Consider the following 22,855-nt stretch of genomic DNA (forward strand, 5'->3'; position numbering starts at 1 on the left):
CATTTCCCAATGCTGGGTTGCAGTTGGAAGGGCATGTATAAAACATATGCTGGATAAGTTGGCGGTTTATTCCGCTGTGGTAACCCCTGATGAATAAAGGGACTAAGCTGAAGGAAATTTTGTAGCCTATGGATTTCAAATTATTATAATAAAACATATTTACAAACTTAAAATGAAATACAGCACATCCTAATAAAAAATGCGGTAACATTTTAGAATAACGGGCCATTTTTTTATGTTAATTAAAGCATTTACTAACATTAGCTAAGTATAATAATCTTGTAACGCTTTAATCAGTCATATTTCATCATTTACTGTATTATTTAAATCCAAAGTTGTGCTTAACAACAGACAATGCACTGTGAGTTAACATGAACTATCAATAAACTAATGTTATTTACTTTTAATAACATTAACTAAAGTCAACAAAGATGAATTAATGCCATAATAAATGTATTACTAATTGTTTGTTCATGTTTGTAAATACATCTAGTAACATGAACTAATGGACCATAAATCTTATATAAAGTGTAACCATAAAGACAACAAAGTCATGAGACTGTGGTTTGTAGAATTCACAGTAAGCGTAAGAATAAAAAACACAAATGTAAAACATCCATGAATAGCAGGAGAGCACAAACTCAGTCCAGAACGGGAGGGTCGTGTCCTGCAAAGTTTAGTTCTAACCCCAATCAGACACCCCTGGGCTATCTAATCAAGCTCTTACTAGGCTTTCTAGAACTATGAGTGTTGTATGAAGCATGTGTGTTCAGGCAAGTTAGAGCTAAAATCTGCAGGACAACGGCTCTCCAGCACTGAGTTTGGGAACCCCTGATGTATAGCAATTAAATACATTATAATGTTCACAAAATTTTTAAGAACTTAGGGATATTTTATTTAAAGCGTCTCTGATTCTAGTAATTTTAAGCACATCTCAGCAAAACCATACAATTAGGCTTAATATTAGTAAGTTTATGAATGTAAAATGTAGTAAACAGTGTAAATAAATGTAAATATTTTATTCTTGCTTAAGATAGCAAAACTAAAGAGTACATCTAGGTCATAAAAGTGAGAAAGTATGCTCAGTAACTGGGTTGCAGCTGGATATTGTTTGGAAGGGCATATGCTGTGTAACACATATGCTAGATAAGTTGGCGGTTCATTCCGCTGTGGCGACCCCTGATGAATAAAGGGACTAAGCCAAAGGGAAATTAATGAATGAAAAGTATTTTAGCAATTAATATTTTATTATGAATTTTTGAGCCTCACGTACATTTTGTGTACTGCGTGGTGGTCGTTGGTCTGCCAGGCCGACAGGCGGCGACTCAAATACTCTTTCTCGACGAAAGGAAGTCGGATCTAGAATGAAGCGTTAGCAGGTCTATTGGCGGAATCCTTGAGGAGTAGCACGGATTAGCAACTATTATTCACACATTTTGTCTAAAAATAATCTCACTTTGTATTGATCACATCGAAGATTAAACAACGCATCTGCGAATTAATCAATTTATCGCGATAAACAAAAGCCACAGGAGTACGTTACAGCCGTATCTCTGCCAAGGTACGACGAAATTCGCTTCAGATTTGTGTTTTAATAGCAATAGTTTTGATAAATATTTTTTATATTGGACTTTGTTTTGACTGTAGATATGCATATGTTCATTTTTTAAGAAATTAGGGTTGAGCCAATGCAGAATTAGCTTGATAAACAGAACGCTGCCATCTTGTGCCGCGCGGTATTTGTTTATTATGTTTACTGTGGCTTTCTGTAACGATATACTGAAATTTTTCTAGAAAAGGTGAAATGTCGTCGTGGGGAAAAAAAGCCGGGGGCAGACGACAAAAACACGGAGGAGGAGGGTATGATACGCACACACACGGACAAAAAGTAATTTCAAGCATCAAAACAATGAAAGACGCTTGTTGTGTTGTGTAACGTTAACAATGCATTTTTTACACGAGTAAGTTACATTGAAGGTTATTTTCTCAAAAATAACGAAGCATGAATTGAATAAGCTAAATTGGCTTTGTTTTTGAATGCTAGTGTGTATGGGTGTTTCCCATTACTTGGTTGCGGCTTAAAGGGCATCCACTGCGTACATCATATTCTGGAAAAGTTGGCAGTTCATTCCACCGTTGCGAGCCTTATTAAATAAGGGGACTATGTTAAAGAGAAAATGAATGGATGAATGAATAAATGAAACTGTTGATCTTTGTGTAAACAAAATCTCTTATGTCTAGCAACTTACAATATGTAAATAAACATTATTTGTTTATTATTTTGTACACATTTTACATTCAGAATCTAATGTTTATCACAATCATGTTTAATTTACTTCATGCAGTGGCCAAAAATCTAACAAATCGTTTCGGAGACCACCATATCCTGTGAGACAGGAGAGAACTGAGGAACATCTGCAACTTGAGAGGTGACAACAATTTTATTCTTTAAAAAGATTTAAACAAAGTGCATTTTTACTGGTTGTAAATCTGCTAAATAGAATATATGAAACATCTGTTTTAGGGGTGTGAACATACAGAGGTCTCATGGTTCGGTTACGATTATCTGGTCATCGATACGGTTCTGTTTGATATCTCAGTGCATTGATGTTGCTTTCCATCCACAATTATATTATTTTCTTCAGGACACAAGAATTCTTGAATTAAAAATTTTATTTTTTATTTATACAGTTCTTTAAGCAGTCAGATATATAAACTGTACCTTTAATATTACCTGCTCAAAGAAAACACTATTTTTAAAAATAATTTAACTTTTTTTTTGTTCAAGAAAAAAGAACACACTACACATACATATAATACATGTTATATTCAGCCACGTGTCACAGAAAAACAACATATTAAGGTTGTGGTATCTTTGCAATACATACTTATTCATCCTATCTTTAAATGTCGTCAGGGATTATTTCTTTGTCTATGTACTTCTCCCTCATTATTTAATCTCCCCAGTATACACTGGTACGATGCAATTTCACTCATACCATTAATCCACTCTTACATTTAGAAAACGCTCTTTTTGAATGTTTCAAACAAAACTCGAATACAATCACAGGAGACAACATGAGCATAAATACCTCCTGGCTGGATCCACAAGTATTGCTTTAATGTTGATAGAGGAGAGAAAACATTACCTTGTAATCAGGCCAGGAGTCCAGAGGTCTAAAGTGAGAGAGAAAACATTTCTAGCAGTGAAATAGTGCCTACTGGTTCTGCTGTACTTTAGTGTCAGTGAAAGACTATCCAGCAAGCTCACATGCAGTGAATTGTGCAGTTGTCTGCTTTTTAAGTAAATGGAGCATTTCAATAACTTACCCTTGCCTCATTTGAATAGTCTTCTACTGAAACACAGCGCATATGAGATAAATGACATCAGTACGCAATAACTGGTGATGATCTATCAATTAACCGATACCAAATTGTCCACATTTGCTTCACGGTGTATTGAAAAAATAACTAATTTTGACACCCCTAATCTGTGTCCTTGGTCAGTGTATCTTTTTTTTTATTGGATTGTCATTAAGGGTGTCACGATCTTCCAAATCCTCGATTCGATTACATTTTCAATTCTAAAGGCATGATTCAATTTTCGATTATGAATAATTAATTAATGACCAATTAATTATTTGTAGCCTAACGTTTTAACTACCTGACCTGCATGGTCTTTGTTTTACCCACAAACAAATCATACAGTAAATGAATAAAGGCAAGATACACACATAATTACCACCTGTCAATCACTTTTTCTGTGGGACTTGTGAATAGGCAGTGATCTGTGTCGTTATAACGGCGGCGGTAAAAAAGACGCACAACCAACAGCAACCAGCCAACAGTATCTGAGGTGTTCGCTAAAATGACAAAGAACAAGTGAATGAAAGATTGAAGCAGTCCTCTGACTGCCTGGACCTGCTGTCTGGAGCGCAAGGCTGTATGTGCGTCTGTGTCTGTGCGGTCACTTGATGTGCATTTTCAGAGGCAGAGAGGAAGGAGGGCTGCTCAGAAATGCCACACGCCACTGTGGATGTCAAATCGTTGTCGTTCTAAAATGCCATTTAAAAACAAAGACAGTGTAAACAGGGCCTGAGTGTGTACCTTTCGCGAGCGGATTTGCAACGGGGGCGGGCGGAGGATCGCGATGCCGGTGTTGTCTATCGGAGAAACCGTACGTAATATGTACATAGCAGAGCTTGCAAAACTGTGTTGAACATTGTCAACATAACTCACTGGAAATCCAAAATGCTTAAACACCGGCGACTTCATTGAAAGAGGAGAGGGTTTAAGCTCTGTCGACGGTCTCCTGCTTCTGCAGTTTAACAAGCACTTCAACAAGCCTGTTTTTTTCCCGCTTGGCAAGCCAAGCTGACATGGGGGCGTGGCAGCATCGACGATTCTATTTTTTGATTCGATAATCGAAATTGAACATAAATTTCGATCGATTTCGATTAAAAATAGAAATCGTGACACCCCCAATTGTCATTTTAGAAACAGATAATGAAAAATAAGTATTTTTTTGATTTTCGTTTTGGAATTTTAAAGCGAAAATTAAAAAATTTCCCGTTTTTCTTTTTCATGGTAAAAAACTGAAAAGCAAAATTCAAAAAAAGGTTTGATTTTCATTTTTCATTTCGAATAACAAAAATAAAATCACCAAAAAACAAAAACGAATAAAGACTTGTTTTTTATATATTCCAAAACCAGATAGGCCATTCATTGTGATGCAATGTTGCCACACAGGCTAGCCTACTATAGGCTATTATTTTTTTCCACTTACTAATGTTATAAAAGGTATTTGTGATAACACGATTTTGTTTATACATATTTTCCTCATCGAAGCCAGTTTTATGGAACAACATAATTGATGATATATGCATTATTTGCATTGCTGAATAGTTTTCTGAAAATAAAGTTTATTGTTAAAAATCACTTCCACTTCAGGAGTGACGGTAACATTGAACATTTGTTTGAAATCATTGCTCATCTTTCTGTGTCTATATATATATATATATATAAATTGCATTAGGCTATTTTTTACTCATTTCAATTTATGTATGAAAAATCTTCAGCTATATTTGCACATGGCTATTTGAAATGATGGATAGACCCACTGTAGCAGGGTGATGACGCACGCACACAACTCACCTGCAAGCTTAGTGATAGTCTGTTTTTAAAAGACATGTGATAGTTATCAGAATGTTTGTGCAGCATGCCTCCTCCTTTCAGTTAAAATTAATTGATCTTTTTTTTTTTTTTTAAATACTATGACTTATTGAAATGTGCATTACCATTAACTGTATTAATGCCTCCCTAACTTGAAATGATTCGTAGTCAAACTTTGGCAAGTGGAAGTATTATGGTTTTAACAATATTAAAACTTAATTTTCAGAAAAGTGTTCAGTAAAGCAACCTAATGCTTGCATGTAATGTCAAAATAAAGGTTGTTTCATTCAAAACATGCTAACAATAAGTAAATATATAGCCTATAATCGGCCCTTATTTGAGAAATATGTTGTCTTAATGAGGAAAATTGGTCTTAACAAAATCCAGTTAAAACAAGAAAATACCCCTATAATGTTATCAAGTGGAAAAAAATAATAGCCTATAGTAGGCTAGCCTGTGTGTGGCAGCATTCCGTCACCATGAATGAGTTGGCCTATCTGGTTTGGGAATATAAGATTTTATATTTTCTGGTGATTTTTTTTATTTTTTATTTTTTTTTCAAAATCAAAATTAAAATCAAGTTTTGAGTTTTGTTTTTCTGTTGTTCACCATGAAAATGAAAAACGTTTTTAAATTAAAAATTGCATTGAATTTCAATTTTTGTTTCTTAATTTTAAAGCAAAAATCAAAAAACAACTCGTTTTTCATTTTTCAATATTTGTTTCTAAAATGAAAATCTAATGACCAAAATATACACTGAATGTACTACAAATTTTGCAAATACTACTTTGCAAACAATATATTTTTTGAAATGAATCTAAATGCTTATCTGTTATATTCAGTTTTCAGAGCTTAGAAGAAACCATTGACTACTCTAGCATAGTAGACTATGAACATTCATCACATAAGATAACAGGTATGGGTTTTTTTATAAATGAAATTGTATTAATATTATAATAACAAAAAAGAGTCTGTTTTGAATAATCATTTCATGTCAATATCAGGTTTACCAAGTGCTTCACGGGAACAATATGATGTATCAACTCAGCATCCTGAATTATATGAACGGTTTTACCAGCAGTTGTGTGGAGAAAGTGCTCGACGCCCTGCAGACTGTGTTGTCCTGTCAGTGAATAACCAGGATGTGTAAGTATATATTACATGTAGAGTTATGTTGCATTAGGTATTTTTAATATGGTAAGTTTGTTTATTGCTTTAAATGAAAAAACAGACTAACTTTTTTTAATGCAGTAAAAATGCAGAAAAATGGTTTATCTAATGTTTTTTGAAAGTTCTGTTGTGTGAATTGTTAAAATGTAGCTTGAATGATATTCAACAAGACTAAGCTTTATCTTCGTGCTCAGATCAATTTGCAAAATGTTCAATGGAATTATATACACCTTCAAAAACAAACAAACAAAATACACCAAATCCCTTGTTTAAAGTTTTCACCATTTTCAAATGCACTGATTATCAAATGTCACTGAAATGTCTTTCAATCTCCCAGTAGTCTTTATGTATGAATTAAACAAATGCGAATATTATAGTCCAACTTAAAAAAAAAAACACTAAACACAATGCATCCCCCTACATAAACTTTATTATTTTTTAATAATACAATAAATGTACATAATAAAAAATGTTTGGTTACCGTTTATTTTAAGGTGGCCTTGTTACTGTGCAATTATTATTTTGCATACCAGGTAATGATAATTAGCTACAAGAACTTCCTGTAGATTTTAGGTTTTGGTGTAATTATGCATAATATACTGATATTACTATAGTACTTGTATGTAGGCCCGATACAATTCTATTTTTGTTCCCCTACCCCTTCCCCTTGGCCTTTGTAACAGAGTGTGAAGGCGAAGGGCTTCAAAATTTACCTGTAAAATAGCACTACAACATCTGCACACGTCATCATATGTCATCGCAAGCTCTTACTTCATATAAGATCGACAATCGTGGCTGCTGTAGTTATTTCAGTTGTGTTATTTTTTGGTATTTATCTTTAGGAAACCACTGAAGGCAATGATATGTTATCATAATAAATATAAAATAATATAATATAAGCTCATAACAGTATAATATCAGCTCATAACTGTACTGTGTATCTTCACCATGGTCATATTTAATGTAAACACAGCTTAACAACATTAACATTATGCCAGACACTGTAAAAAGGTTATTTACAACCACTAGACATTTCTGACAGTATTTGAGTGTCAGATGTGAAAGTTTGTTTTGGGACTGCTATACAAGAGGTATTATTATAGATTATAGATGATGAAATTTAGCTGCTTTTATTTTAGCGTTTTTTTTTGACATGACGGCAAAACACAAATGCTATTATGAATGTTTTAAAACGTATGTTTGTTTGTTCTAAAAAATTTGTGATAATGACAAAAAATAATGTGCGCATCTCCTGACTTCCGGGTGCAGCCATGCTGCTGTTTATAGCTGGTGTATTCTGGGAAATTTTCTTACCCCTTGATTTTGAGTGGGGTCCTGAAAAATCTCTCGAGGGGATTGTAGCCCTTCCCCTTAGCCCTTTAAACTAAAGAGAATTGGGACACCCCTACCCCTCTTCGTGAGCGCGCAAAACAAGGGGTAGGGGGAAGGGCTAAGAGATAGAATTGGGATTGGGCCGTTATGTGTAACAAGGACACTGTAAAATAAAGTACCTCAAACAGTTGTGTAAATAATTTTCATCCACTAAATTTAAAATAAATATTTACACCTTAATGGCCCTCTAAAACAATCTTAATACATGTAATGTATCGTATTAAAATCCTGTACCCTAAACTCAAGCTGAACACACGGTTAGACAAAACTTGCATAATATCATGGATTTGCTTTTCCCGAAAATGCATAGAAAGAATATTCCTCCCAGACTTGACAAGTTGAATGCAAAAAAAATTTTTTTCTTTTTTTCTTTTTTAATCTTTTTGTTCCATCTCTTTTACAATGATGACAAAAACAACATTTTAAAACATTATCAAAAATGTTGAACACACACATGGTCAAATACTTTGATTTCAGTTTGTACATGACTGATTATTGGTATCCTGTACATTTTACCTCACCTGCAACAACCTTCACATATTTAAGAAGAAATAAGTACACAAATCTTTGAATTATATAATAAAATTTAGAAAGTTCCTTCGAGACATATTAATATAAGTTATTGCACAAAACACAATTGCTAATTATTCAAATAAAAAACAACAACCAAATGGAAAGTCCAGCTTTGAACATTTTTCTATATTAAAAATATACAGAACTTTTTAAATATTCTTCTATTTTTTTATTAACCGTAATGCACACTGTTTTTATAAATAGGCAACGAATGACAAACTACAAACAGTCCCATCCTCTTAATATTTTTGTTTATTTTTGTTTTGTTGTTGATAACAGTATTTCCCATTTAATAAAAACCTCTTCATTTTTTCTATTAGAAAACGCATGCATGTACAGTTGAAGTCATAATTATTAGGCCTCCTGTGATTTTTTTTTTTTTTTTTTTTGTTTTTCTTTTTTGAACTATTTCCCAAATTACATTTTCACAGTATTTCCTATAATAATTTTTTTTTCTTAATTCAGCTACAATAAAAGCAGTTTTGAATAAAAAAAAAAAACATTTTAAGGTGAAAATTATCAGCCCCCTTAAGCAATTTTTTGTTCCTTATTTTCTACAGAACAAACCATTGTTATACCATGACTTGCCTAATTACCCTAATGCCTTATTTAACCTAGTTAAGCCTTTAAATTTCACTCTAAGCTGAATACTAGTATCTTGAAAAATATCTAGTTGTATAATCAATGTATATGTATTATGTATAAATGTTTTGTATTGCCGTCGTGGTAAAAATAAAACAAAATCAGTTATTAGAAATTAGTTTATTAAAGCTATTATGTTTAAAAATGTGTTGAAAAAAATATACTGGGGGGCTAATAATTTAGGAGGGCTGATAATTCTGACTTCAACTTTATATGTAATGTGTAAAATGATGATGTTTTTCAAAGTCCTCGGGCAAAAGCATTTATTCGGGTAAAAACAGGACAATTTTGTCATTTTAATATTTTTTACACACTTTTAATATGCTGAACAGATTTGTGTTGGTTTATTTATCCGTGTGGCACATTAAATCCTAACACATTCATTGCTGCATATATCAACCAGGCCACACCCAACAGCCTCAGCTGAAGCGCGGTGCGCAATAACCACATCTCTTCTTCTTCTTTCAAAGGGAATACCCCAAATCATTAGGCCAGTGTTTGCAGGAACTTGGCCTCACTGTGGAAATGCTTTACCTGCAGTCGGAATCAGGCCTGACGCGGGCCCTCCAAGATGTCCGCTCCGACGGTTCCCCCTTTTGTATTCTCGTCGAGCAGACTAATGTAACACTTTCCTCGTGCACAGTAATCATATTTTCAGAGTCCCTCAAAAGTAAGTCCCAACTCCCACAAGCTGTTTTCCATTTAAACCACTTTAAATGTTCTACAGTTACTACAATTAAATATACAGAACAAGAGAACTACAGTAAAATACATTTGATCTGGTGGTGGGCATTTTTAGTAAATCTTAACTGACATCATTTATGTTTGTGATTGCACAAAAAATACATAACCAATTCTGGAAATACACTGCCAAAACAATTCAACAATGTCAAAAACTGCAAAACAAAAAGTCTACCAACTGCAAAAACAAACAAAAAAGGTCAAAGAATGGCAAAAGCATCAGTGTTTTGTCCAATAATGCAGACATTGCAAAATATTGTAATTCTAAGAATGTTAAAAACTTCGTTGGACATGACACCAAAATATAAAACATGACCTGTATTTTTGGGTAGAAACATGCTTACAGATTTTTTTTTCTGAAAATATTTAATATTCTAATGCCGAGTTCAGACTGCATGATTTTCTGCATGATGACAGATTTTTAGAAATCGCTGACAAATGCCTGAAATCACAGGCAAATCGGTGCTCATTCACATAAGTAACAATTACACTGTGTGAACTATCAAAGAAGCAATCTGAGTAAATCGCAGATGTTTCGCCGATGCCCATAAGATATTTGGCATGCTAAATATCTGGACCTTTGTGAAATGTGTGAATGAAATAAGATCGGCAATTACCTACAGCCAATGAAAGAGCAGCATCCACTAGTATGGGTATCTGCAGGCCGGGGGGAGTTCATCCACCAGGCTGCGGACTGGTACCGGTCCATGGATGAATTGGTACTGGGCCGCACAAGAAATCACAAATTATTTCCGTTATATTTATTATCTGAGTCTGAATGATCTTTTATTTTGAAGAATGATCGTATTCTCTCGCTTGCATCTCGGTCACTTGAACGCCCAAATTTAAGGCACAAGCAGCAATTTGAGTAAGAAACAAATGTTTTTGGAAAGGGAAAAAGGCCCAGTGAAGAACCCACAAACTGCCAATGAATGGATCCGCAACCCATTTATCAACAAATCAGGTAAATCCACCAAGTCTGTGCAAGAAGATCAACTAACGGAGATTGCAAATGACGGCGGCCTTTTAGGGGACGTTTACATATCGCGTCTTTTCTAGAGGTCACACAATTTCATTTGTTCCATTGGAAGTTTGCGGTTTGCGCACAAGCTTCATGACGCACATACGCTTTCCGGATGGACCTAGTTGAATATACTCTGCGAGCACACCTCAAGTCATGTGGCTGATCAACTTCACCTTTTAGTAGACTAACTATCCCAGACAAACACTGAATCCCCAACCTCTGCAGTGCTTTGTAATTTTCTCCATAAATAAAACTTGTATCAGAGTTCCAGCAAAGTTTTGTCAGCTTGTCATCCTCTGAGAAAACGATTGATGGTCGCCTAGCAACCTGAGAACCACCTCACCACCACCATCACCACTAACCACCCCCTGAGAACCACCGCCCCCTCCACCCTCCTAGCCCCATACCCCCCTTTCCACGTGCTCCCAATCCCTGGTCCGCGGTCAAATTGTCTAAAAAGGCTGAGGACCCTTGATCTAAACAACATCACAATCCCAACCGGGTCAAAAAAGAAAAAAAGTTGAGGAGAAATTGCTAATTCCCTTCAAAACCAGGTGAGCAAAATAAGCACAATTTTAACCCCACTAAAGGAATTCTTTCTCATTATGTAGTTAATAAGAAAAGATAAACTACATGACATCACGTTGTTTCCATATCACTTTTCGTGTGTTTGGTTGTATGACGTAGTTTGCGGACTAAGACAAAGTTGTCGGTGATTCTTCCTATTGTAAAGTCGTATAGTATGAAACCCCCTGTCGCCGATCCATCTTGCAGTGTAAACACAGCAGCAACAGAATGCTACCCCATATAGTTATGCAGTGTGAAAACTTTGAAAATTGTCTAGTCTGAACTCGGCTTAATAGAGCATTCACACCAGATACAGCCTGCGCAGATAAATCGCGATATTCGAGCGTAAATAGACACATGAACATTGAGTTTTTAAGAGAGTAGCTTTATGTGCTCTAGGAAAATTGATAAACGTCGTAGAATTGTGTCCAGAGTTTCACCCAGCTCTGTGAGTTCATTAACTCTTCTAGAAGCTCTTCCTGGAGTATGGCCACTTTCATAAGTGCTTTCAACTGAGCCGGACCCAGTTTGACAAGATGTTTTCCCATACTTAAGCAAGCTCCTGATTGGTTAAGGTGTCGCGAATGTCTGCTAAAGTTCATATTTTCCAACTCGGTTTTTGCGTCAAACGTGCATAACACTCAAAATGCTCAAATTCACACCATGCCATTTTCTCGAATTTGTTGTTTTGGCCTAAAGACAATCAGTTGTTTTGGCCTAAAGCCTTTGTTTAAAATAATAGTTAAACATACCCAAACTTATCACTTAACTGTTTCATATAAAGTATAGAGGAACCAAAATAATTGGCTCTTTAATTCTTCACAAAAAATTATTACCGACACTTGCAAAAATCACACACACACACACACACACACACACACACACACACACACACACACACACACACACACACACACACACACACACATTATACTAATATAGATTAAATGCTCATAAAGGTGCGGTATGCAGGATTGACAGTATTGACAGTGTAGATCACATTTTGATTTGTGCCTACATACATTAAAGCAAGTCAAAGTGGGCGGGGTTACAAAGACCAAACATTCTGACACAGAACGCACATTTTCAAAGGAGAATAAATTACTTTTATGGTGTGTGTTTTTTTTAATAACTGCAAACATACTATCGTATTTTTATGATTTTTAAAATTGTCAAAAGCACACATACAGCACTTTTTAAGGACAGACCTGATTAAAAAAAATAATCAGGAATTAAAAATAATGCCCACCACTTAATTTAAAAAAACACTGTTAATACACACTCACTGGCCATTTTATTACGTACACCTTACTAGTTTGGGGTTGCTTTCATAACTGCCTTCAGAACTGCCTAAATCTTTGGCACAGATTTAACAATTATTGTAAATATTCCTCAGAAATTTTGGTCCATATTGACATGATAGCATCACACAGTTGCTGCAGATTTGTCAACTGCACATCCATGATGCCAATCTCCCATTCCACCACATCCCAAAGATGCTTAGTTGGATTAAGATCTGCCGACTGAAGGCCATTTGAGTACAGTGAACTCGTTGTCATGTTCAAAAAAACAGTCTGAGATGATTTGCGCTTTATGACATGGTGCGTTATCCTGCTGGAAGTAGCCATCAGAAGATGGGTACATTGTGGACGTTTAGGGATGGACACTGTCAGCAACTATGCTCAGGTAGGCTATGACTTTGACACTATGCTCAATTGGTACTTATGGGCCCAAAGTGTACCAAGAAAATATCCCTTACACCATTACATCACAACCCCCAGCCTTAACCGGTGATACAAGGCAGGATGGATCCATGCTTTTATGTTGTTAACATCAAATTCTGACCCTACCATCCGAATGTCACAGCAGAAATCGAGACTCATCAGACCAGGCAACATTTTTCCAATCTTCTATTGTCCAATTTTGGTGAGTCTGTGTGAATTGTACCCTCCGTTTCCTGTTCTTAACTGACAGGAGTGGCACCCGGTGTGGTCTTCTGCTGCTGTTGCCCATCCGCCTCAAGGTTGGACGTGTTGTGCGCTCAGAGATGCTCTTCTGCATACCTCGGTTGTAAAGAGTCCAGCTTAAACTAATCTGGCCATTCTCCTCTAACTTCTTGCATCAACAAGGCATTTGCACTCACAGAACTGATATTTTCTCATTTTAGGACCATTTTCTGTAAAGCTTAGAGATGGTTGTGCATGAAAATCCCAGAGGATCAGCAGTTTCTGAAATAATCAGACCAACTGGCACCAACAATCATGTTACGTTCAGTCACCTAAATCACCTTTTTCCCCATTCTGGTGCTCAGTTTGAACTGCAGCAGATCATCTTGACCATGTTTACATGCCCAAATGGATTGAGTCGTTGCCATGTGATTGTGTAATTGGCGGATTATAAAATTGCATTAAGGAGCAGTTGGACAGGTGTACCTAAAAAAAAAGTGGCTGGTGAGTGTATATTAAATTATCATTTCTGTTATTTAGTTTTTTTTTTTATTTATGAAAAACCTCACCAGGCTGGTAAGTTCTTTTTTATACACCTATAGTACTCTGGAATACATTTTACACAACATACCTTGTGAAATAAAATTGACACTAGAAATCAAATATGTATGTAACCCTGGAGCACAAAACCAGTCATAAGTGTCTATTTTGGAAATTGAAATTTGGCTGACATGCAACTATTGGAAAATCTGGAAAAGTTGTCCAGATTAAATTCTTAGCTATGCATATTACTAGCCAAAAATGTTGTTTTTATATATTTACATTAGGAAATTTACAAAATGGCTCGATGAAACTTAATTTTTTTTTGATATTCCTACTTTTTTCCTACTATTTTTATTCTAAAAAATATAATTTGGACCCATACAATGTATGTTTGGCTATTTCTAAAAATATATTCATGCAACAACAGACCAGTTTTGTTGTCCAGGGACACATATGTTATTCCATCAGTGGAGAGACTAAAACTAAAAATTGTTTTGTAAAAATGTAATCAAAATTAAAGTCATAATAAATACAATATGAAATAACCAAAAGGATTAAACACGTAAAACAAATTATCTCAGCCAAATTTCTGTCTTCAGACAACAGATATCAAAATGCCCTGACACATCAAGCTGTAAACCTACTGACATTTGACCGTCATTGAGCAACAGTCATTTTCATTTTTGTGGTGCGTTCCTTACTGTTTTGAGCAGTCGAATTGCACCTCCTGTAGAGTGAGCGAACTCTGATTGGCTGTTCAGTTTAGTGAAGGACTTAGTTCATGACAGTAAAAATTGAATGAATGGTAACTAATAATTTAATGACACTGATACATTTTCAATACACAATTATTTTTCTACAATGACATGCTATCTGGAATGAAGAATGTTGGCGCGCGGTGCTCAATTTACAGCTTTACAATCATGTAAACAAAATTACTTTCAAGTAAATTCTAGTTGCACATGGCTTTTAAACTTTCTACCATTTAAAGTAATGCAAATACACATATTTACATTTAAAATAGTTTTCGATGCAGTCCTAGTTTCGATTTTCCACATTTAATGACTAATTCAGACTATTGATATGACAACATAGGCAAAGAGCATATGTGCTAGTCACCCATTGGCTGTAGTGTATGCAGTGTGTTTCAATGCATCTTAGCCATGTAATGTAAGACGACAACACTGTCAAATTTGTCGTCTATTTTGTTGTCACAGTGAGTCTAAAAATGCTCACACTTAAAAAGCAATCTTTTAACTTTTACTCCAAGTGTCCCTATACCCAACTGGCAGGCGGGCTCATGAATGCATCTTTGAGGGCCTTCTGAATGTTGATGTAGTAATGGGGTTAAGCAGCGGTTGGCCGACTGCAGTATGTGTTGCTGATGAGGTGAAACTCTTCTACACACTGCTTAGACTGCAGCGCCTCACACTGAGCACCATATGTAACCCTCTCCCTCCGCTGGCTGACCCTTCCTCTGCCTCTCTACAGTTCATCGAAATATGCCTAAAGAACATGCTATGGAGTTTGTGTTGACGGAGTATGGGCGCCAGAGCAGCCCTCAGCGGGCGTTGAACCCCACGGAGGCTGCGACGCGGGCGGCTGAGCTGACGGAGGACTACCTGGAGCGCGGCAAGCTGGAGCGCCACACCGTTCCCTTCACCACCCGCCACCTGCTCTTCCTCCTGGCCGAAGGGTTGCACCTGTACCCGGAGGAGGTTAGCACACTGGCTGTGTTTCTCCAGAACCGCCAGGACCATCTGCAAGGTGAGTGTGCTGGCCTAGTTACGCTCCTATCATAGGGGTTCATCATTTTTTTGTGTTTCTTTGTGCATGATGTCATTTAATGAGCTCCAGTTAGTTTGTTAGGTGTGTGTGTGTGTGTGTGTGTTTGAGGAATAAATCTATGCATATTATACGTTGAATATGTACAAGAATTTGAAGCTGACACAGGGGAGCGGACATTTGTTGACCAAGCAATGACCAGGCCCACATGGAATCTGTGCGCGTGGAAAACCACAGATTTCTGCAGAGTCTATTAATTTTCTTGTGTAAATGTGTGTAAATTTTTATGTATTCAGTTTTTAAATTAATTTCAGTGATATTGACTAATATGAAAATGTTCATTTGTTTTATTTAGAACAGTGGTTCTCAAACTGTGGTACGAGGGCTTCCTTCTAGTGGTACGCGGAGAAATACTGAATAATAACACTCTTTTTAACCTTTTGACTCGAACAATAATAGTGATGTGATCAGCACTGGCGGTTCCCTAAAGCATATGATCACATTGGTGTGCTTAGAATGTTTACTTTAGTTCATTGCATCATCAGATGCTTAAAATCAACCTGCTTTGGCACAGATCCAGAGATAGGGGCACTTGCAGAGCAGATACACGCTAGAGAAGCGCTTTTGCTGACCAGTGCTGTTGTGTTGGCATTTCAGTGACTGCAAATTCGGGAATCTCCTCATGCTGCATCAGTGGTAAAATAATTATCACAAATGTGTTGAATGCGTGTTCGTAGTTGTATAAAATGTGTGTTTATATAAAGTTATTTGTTTTGTAAAGCAGCGTGGCTTTCAAATAATTTGTTACCTCAGATTTTGGCTAATTCATCTGAATGTGATTCAAATGTCACGGGACACAGAACATAAACTCAAGCAACTTTGTCTTGCTTGAAACTTGGAGCTAGAATATAGCCTAATTAAAGTTAGTCTCTGTGTGCGTTTAACACAAACTCCATGGCCCGCTTCAGATGAGATCTCAAATCATGGAAATTCTGCTTGTATGAATGGATAAATCACGTATAAATTGGTCAAGCAGTGTATTTATGTAATATAATCACTCACTTTCTGACGCACGTCCTGTAAAGGATGTGCAGTCAGAGGATCTTATATCTAATTTAAATGCAAAAGTGTATGGGGGTTTCCCATTGCTGGGTTGCAGCTGGAAGGGCATCCGCTAAAAGATATGCTGGATAAGTTGGCCATTCATTCCGCTGTGGCGACCCCAGATTAATAAAGGGACTAAGCCGGAAAGAAAGAATGAATGAATGAATTAATCAAATGATATCAAATTATTTAATTCAGTAAATATATCATTTTGTTTATTTATGAAGTTAAATATTTTATATATTAAATCAACTGTAATAATATTTAATGCAGTTTGTTTGTTAACAGTTTACATAGTTACATTTACATTATTTTAAATTAATTTATATAAAAATGATGCCTCTTCTTTTTCTTTCTCAGCGTCTTCTACTGCGGTTGACAGGGAAGCTGCTCCTCTGATAAACAGCCTGCCCACAGGGTTAGGAAAACCTCCACCTCTTCTGCCTGCTGGTACTGGACCAGCACCAAGAGAGCAGATAAACACACCCTCAAGCTCAGGAGATGTTTCCTCTGGCCTTCAAATTGGACTGACAGGTTTGTTTAGGGGCCTCTGGAATATGTACATTAATGAATAGAAAGAAAGAAGGTCGCTGGTTTGAATTCTGGCTGGGCCAGTTGGCATTTCTGTGTGTAGTTTGCATGTTCTTCTCGTGTTCATGTGGGTTTCCTCCAGGTGCTACTGTTTAACCCACAGTCCAAAGTCATGTGCTATTGACCTTATTCTTCAATATGGAAGTGTGCTCGTTTCTACGATTGTTTTAGAACTTCCGATTCAGTTGCCTATGGAAGAAATGACTAGGAATAATAAATGGCAGAAAATGGTCAAACTACTTGCTCTACAAACAAGTGTTTGCATGACTATACAGACAAAGTAGAATAATGTAATAAGAAAATATCAGTTTGCAACATCAAGCAGCAGAACGAGCAGTTTTTAATGTCTAAAATGAATGGAATTGAATGAGACCAGATGTCTCGAGCTAAAAAGATTCAAATATCTGCACCCACTTGTATGTGAAGAATAAGGTGGGAATGGGCTAAATTGGCTGTATTGAATGAGTGTGTGTGAATGTGAGTGTGTATGGGTGTTTCACTGTACTCCGTGGCAGCTGGAAGTGCATCCACTGCGTAAAACATATGCTGGAATAGTTTGCAGTTCATTCCACGGTGGTGACCTGATAAATACGGGACTAAGCTGAAGCAAAATGAATGAATAAATAGAATTAAAGCACACACACTGGATTTATATGAATACATTTGTATGATTTCATGCAGTAAATTTCTTATGAGTTTATTTCCTGTAATATTTCCTGTATTTTCCAGGCACGTTTCCCAAGACGAAACCCCCTCCATTGCTATCAATGCAAAACCTGAAGCCCACTTCACACAGATCATCTGCCCCCCACAGTCTTTTACCCTCTCTGGCCCAGTCATCTCGAGGGGCAGCTGCTTCTCATGGTCTGGACAAGCCTCAGCCTCTCCTTGGTCCTGGATCCACTTTTGTACCTGCGCCGTCCTCCACTCGTCCAGGCGGTCTGCTCGACACTCCGTTGCTCTCTTTCCAGTCCTCTAGAGGACTCCTGCCACATCCAGGGGCTCATTTATTGCGAAGCTCTCTATTGACTCGCGTACTCCCACTGCAAAATGGACCCCATGGCCCTCGAGCAGCTCCACCACAACTCAGGAGCCTCCAAATGGGAGCCCAAACAGGTCAGGACTACACCTACTCACAAAGCTGTATTTGATAATGGGGTGTATACACAGCTAGGGTTTTTCCCAAACTGATAAACTTCCGGTGAAAGGTTAAAGCGACTCTTTTTACAGCATCAATGTTGTAATGTGATTAAAATATAATCAGTTAAATAGACTTAAGCATTCATTAGGGATGTGATTCCTCCGTATACGGATTTCTGTATTTTCCGAGCTCATGAGGCAAGCCCTGTAATTTGCGTAAATCCATGCGCGACTGTGCACTTTTTCTGTGCTCACATTTGCATGCCACGACCATGCGCTTTATGTACATTATAAATACAGCTGCAGCACGCACATTTGTTACTATCCTCTGCAAGTCATCTGTCCTTACGTCTTCATTTATCCAGTGCAAATTAAATACCTGAAAGTGTCATAAGTTTATATGATATTACAAATTTCTAAATATATATTTTATAATTAATTAAAACTATTAAAAACAAGGACTAAGCTGAAGGAAAAGGAAAGTGAAAGTAGTAAATTAGCTATGTATGATTTTCTTTTTAGTAATGTTAAAGTATATTAGGCTAATCGATTCAGCTGGACTTAATATTTGTACTGTTGGAATTGTTGACTGACTAGTAGTTTATCACGTTGGATTAAAGAGTCGACTAAATTACAGAGAAAGTTGTTTTCTGTGGACAGATTATATATATTAAATATAATAGCTAGGCCCACACGGAATTTGCTCGCGCAGAATTATGGAGATTTTCCGCAGAATTCCACAAATTTCTGCAGATTTTTAGCCCATCATTAATTCTGTTGATTTACTTGAGTAAATGTGTAAATCTGAATTTATTGAGTTTTTATTCTGTAATTTATTACTTTTTATTTCATATGTTAAGGTTTTAGTTATGATACTCCGCTGGATACTCCCAAAATAATTCCGCAGAAATCCGCAGATTTTGACCAAAATTCTACGCAGAAATAGCAAAAAACGTCCGCAGATTCCGTCTGGCCCTGATAATAACTTGCCTAATTACCCTAACCTGCCTAGTTAACCTAATTAAGCTTTTAAATGTTATTTATTGTCATCATGGCAAAGATATAATAAATCAGTACATGGTTTCCGCCACATTCATTCCTCCATGGCGGGGTGCCATGCCAAAATTCATCCTGCCACGGCTATGTTACAATTTTATATTCAAATATTTGGCTATGTTTTATGTTCACTCAAGTTATTCCGCCCGGGAGCTGTCTGCACTGTGAACCTGACAACACGAAAATTAGTAATAGAAGGGCATGCATTGATTACTTTTGTCCGTCTCATCCTTTGCACAAGCTGTTACTCTGCCGCTGGACATCACTGAAGCGGAGAAAGTAACACTAGTCTGATCATGTATAAATATTATTATAACTATATTATATAAATGTTATTATAACTAGGCCTAAAACATCCTGACAATCAAAAACCAAATGACATGATATCACAGGTGATTGTCTTCTGAGTGCACCAGACATGAATGACGACTCGTAGAGCTTGAGGAGAACACAGTACTGTATGATCTGTATACTTTCTAAATTAAAGACTTGCATGTTAAAGAAACAGCATAGGAGGAGGTTGCCTTGGTGCAGATAAAAAGTTTAAAAAAAAAGTGTATTTGTATATATAGAGAGAGATATGTAACTAGATAGAATAGACAGAGATAGATTGATCTCTGCAGCAGCTGCCGAAGAGCTGCGTGCTGCAGACGCAGCTGGTGTGAAAGGCAAACGCCTGCGTGCAGCTTTTGCTCTCCATACGTGCTGCGCATGTGCTGCTCACGCACTGCTTTCACTTGCGGTGTGAAACAGGCGTTAAGGTGACATGCTGACTGACGGGAACAAACATGACGTATAGCCATTTCATTTCAGGACGCATTAATGCCGCTCTGTAGGCCTATTGGAGACATTCATAAATATTCCTAGAAAATCTAATAAATGTTGGAGACATACTTGTTACATAAACGCACTAAATTGCACTTCAGCAGGGTTTATTTGAAAGCGCACAAGAAGATCTGCGCTTGAGCAGCGTATATTTGAGGGGGTGTGCAAGAAGTTTTGTGCACGAGCAGAGGAAATCGGCACGCAAAGAGATTTGCATGCTTGTAGACCAGTGGTTCTCAAACTTTTTCAACAAAGTACCACCTCAGAAAAATGAGGCAGATTAATTTCTATTATTATGAATATTTATTATTGTCTGCTATTTTAAACATAATAAATAGCTTGAACGTTAACACTGCACTATACTTACAGGAAAAAATATATATATGGTTAAATTAAAATATGCTTCTAAAAGTTAATTAAAATGGCACTGTTCCTAAATATAAAAATAAAACTGCTGTATTTAAATGTAAAGGATTAACATATATTCCTTGGACGTCATAAATATAGGCTTTTTGTGATCATATTCATAAATAAAATGTTTTTGAAAAAAAATTGAAATAGATATTGCATGTGCTTTACTTGTATGTCTTTGAAATCTAAACATTAACCTTAAATGTATGATTTAGATTTACATATTTAATTTAGAAATTAGATCTGCTTACTGCGTGTTATAGGCTTTGTGTGTCACAAAAGCAAGTCATTAAACCATACCTGTCAATTTTGGGATATAAAAATACAGGATACGCCCTCAACAACCGGTTCAAATATGGGGAGGGGTTTAGCTGCAATGGGGAGGGGTTTAGCTGCAAATGACAGAATACATAATAAACATTAGAAAATTGAAAATAAAATAAAAGGTTTAGCCTATTAGAATCAATTTCCTGATCACATTGTTGTTATCGTATGCGTCAATGGTTAAAAGTGTGTTAATTTTTTACTTGAATTATTCAGCAATTCCTCCGCGTACCACTAGAAGGAAGCCTGCGTACCACTAGTGGTACACGTACCACAGTTTGAGAACCACTGTTGTAGACTATTACATGAATGTGATTTCGACTTGTAATACTGCGCTCACGAAATTTGTCATTGAAGTAACGCCACAGGTAGATCTATGTTAAAAAGGCCTGCCTCCACAGCTGGAAAAATCCTAGAGGAAACACTGCAGTTATTAGAAATGCGTTTTTAAATCTATTATGCTTAGTAATGTGTTGAGAAAATCTTCTCTCCGTTAAACATATATATATATATATATACATATATATATATATATATACACACACACACACACACACACACACACACACAAACACACACACACACACTCGTCTTCCTTCTTTTTTTTGTCTTCGGTTAATCATATGCATGATTCATTTAGTTTTAAATTTATGAAAAGCAGTTTAAACACAAATGCCGTAAGGAACAGCAGGTGAGCGCAGAAACTCTATTGAAAATACTGTGGTAAAATAATTTTTCATATTTTAAAAACATGGCGCATAATGGAATTTAATTCAGTCCTTCATGCACATTGAGACCCACGTTATTTTGTATATCGGTCAGGCAGTTTTTTTTTTTTAAAACCTTAAATGCTGTAATTTTGGCATAACAGTTTACCGGAAGAGCTTGAATGGGTTACTGAAAATTCAGAGTCCTTTTGCATATACCATATTAGGGCACTAATGGTTTAAAGATCTGGATATTAATGTTTTGAATTTATTTTGTGTTTTATTGTTCAGGTCCGCGGCCCCTACGACGCCTGCTTCCTTGATTTCCCTCAGGACGGCTGAGTAAATCATAGCTCTATAATGCCACCTGGAACAGTTCTAACATTTTGAACTTGCAGCTTTCTTTTGTATTTTTAGGAGTTTGACCCTTGTGTTTTCTGTCAGGATCCTTTACGTTGTTTAAAGATGTTCTGGTATGAAAAAATATCAAAAGTGGTGTTTTCTTTATTCCTACAGATTTTTAAAAGATTAGGCCTGTGCAGATGTCTTTTCACACCAGTGTTCTCCACACAATTGTTGAATATGTTTCAGATTTTGTTTTTTGGTTAAAAACCTGTCCAGAAGACCGTTAGCTGTGTAGATCGATAAATAGATAAATGTTGCTGAATACCATTCATTAAACTCTCTTGTTGAAAAGGAGTACTTGTTTATTTGTTTCAAACTTGTACTGCATGAACTTTGCCACCATACCTGTGCAAAAGATATTTAAAACAGGTGTTTTTTGTACTTTTCCCCCCAAAAAAGGTGAAATTATGAAAACGGTTTCCTTTAACAATTTTTGTTTTTTTAAGATTGAACCATTTTTGTAATACTAAATGTGTGCAAATATCCTGAATCTGTGAATATCACCATTACACCAATTATACATCCCCTAAATGTGTGAATAGCACCATTACACCAGTTATACTCAAATAACCCCGATAATGTATAAAAGCAAATAAAAAAGACATGATAATAATATTCATATGAATGTTTACTTTGATTATTCTGCTCAATTTGACTTGACTTAATGCAAATTCAGATCTGACCCTCACTGCAATATTCAAGTCGTTCATGTTTTGGAACATTATTCACCGTGACCA

The 22,855-nt window shown here is 36.2% G+C and overlaps 1 protein-coding gene across 9 annotated transcripts; it reads left to right on the forward strand.

Moving 5' to 3' along the window:
* The first annotated feature begins 1,355 nt into the window (after positions 1–1,355).
* On the forward strand, positions 1,356–22,412 carry si:ch211-216l23.2. Of its 9 annotated transcripts, none has more exons than XM_087292299.1 (10): positions 1,356–1,561; positions 1,795–1,961; positions 2,346–2,429; positions 6,015–6,088; positions 6,177–6,318; positions 9,420–9,619; positions 15,262–15,537; positions 17,020–17,193; positions 17,980–18,366; positions 22,005–22,409. In XM_087292299.1, the coding sequence occupies exons 2-10, from the start codon at positions 1,945–1,947 to the stop codon at positions 22,034–22,036; spliced, it is 1,386 nt and encodes a 461-aa protein (XP_087148425.1). In that variant the 5' UTR covers positions 1,356–1,561; positions 1,795–1,944; the 3' UTR covers positions 22,037–22,409.
* Positions 22,413–22,855: the final 443 nt, after the last annotated feature.

This window comes from Danio rerio, chromosome 18 (genome assembly GCF_052040795.2).
Source record: "Danio rerio strain M-AB ecotype USA chromosome 18, GRCz13ab, whole genome shotgun sequence".
NCBI classification, from domain to species: Eukaryota; Metazoa; Chordata; class Actinopteri; order Cypriniformes; family Danionidae; genus Danio; species Danio rerio.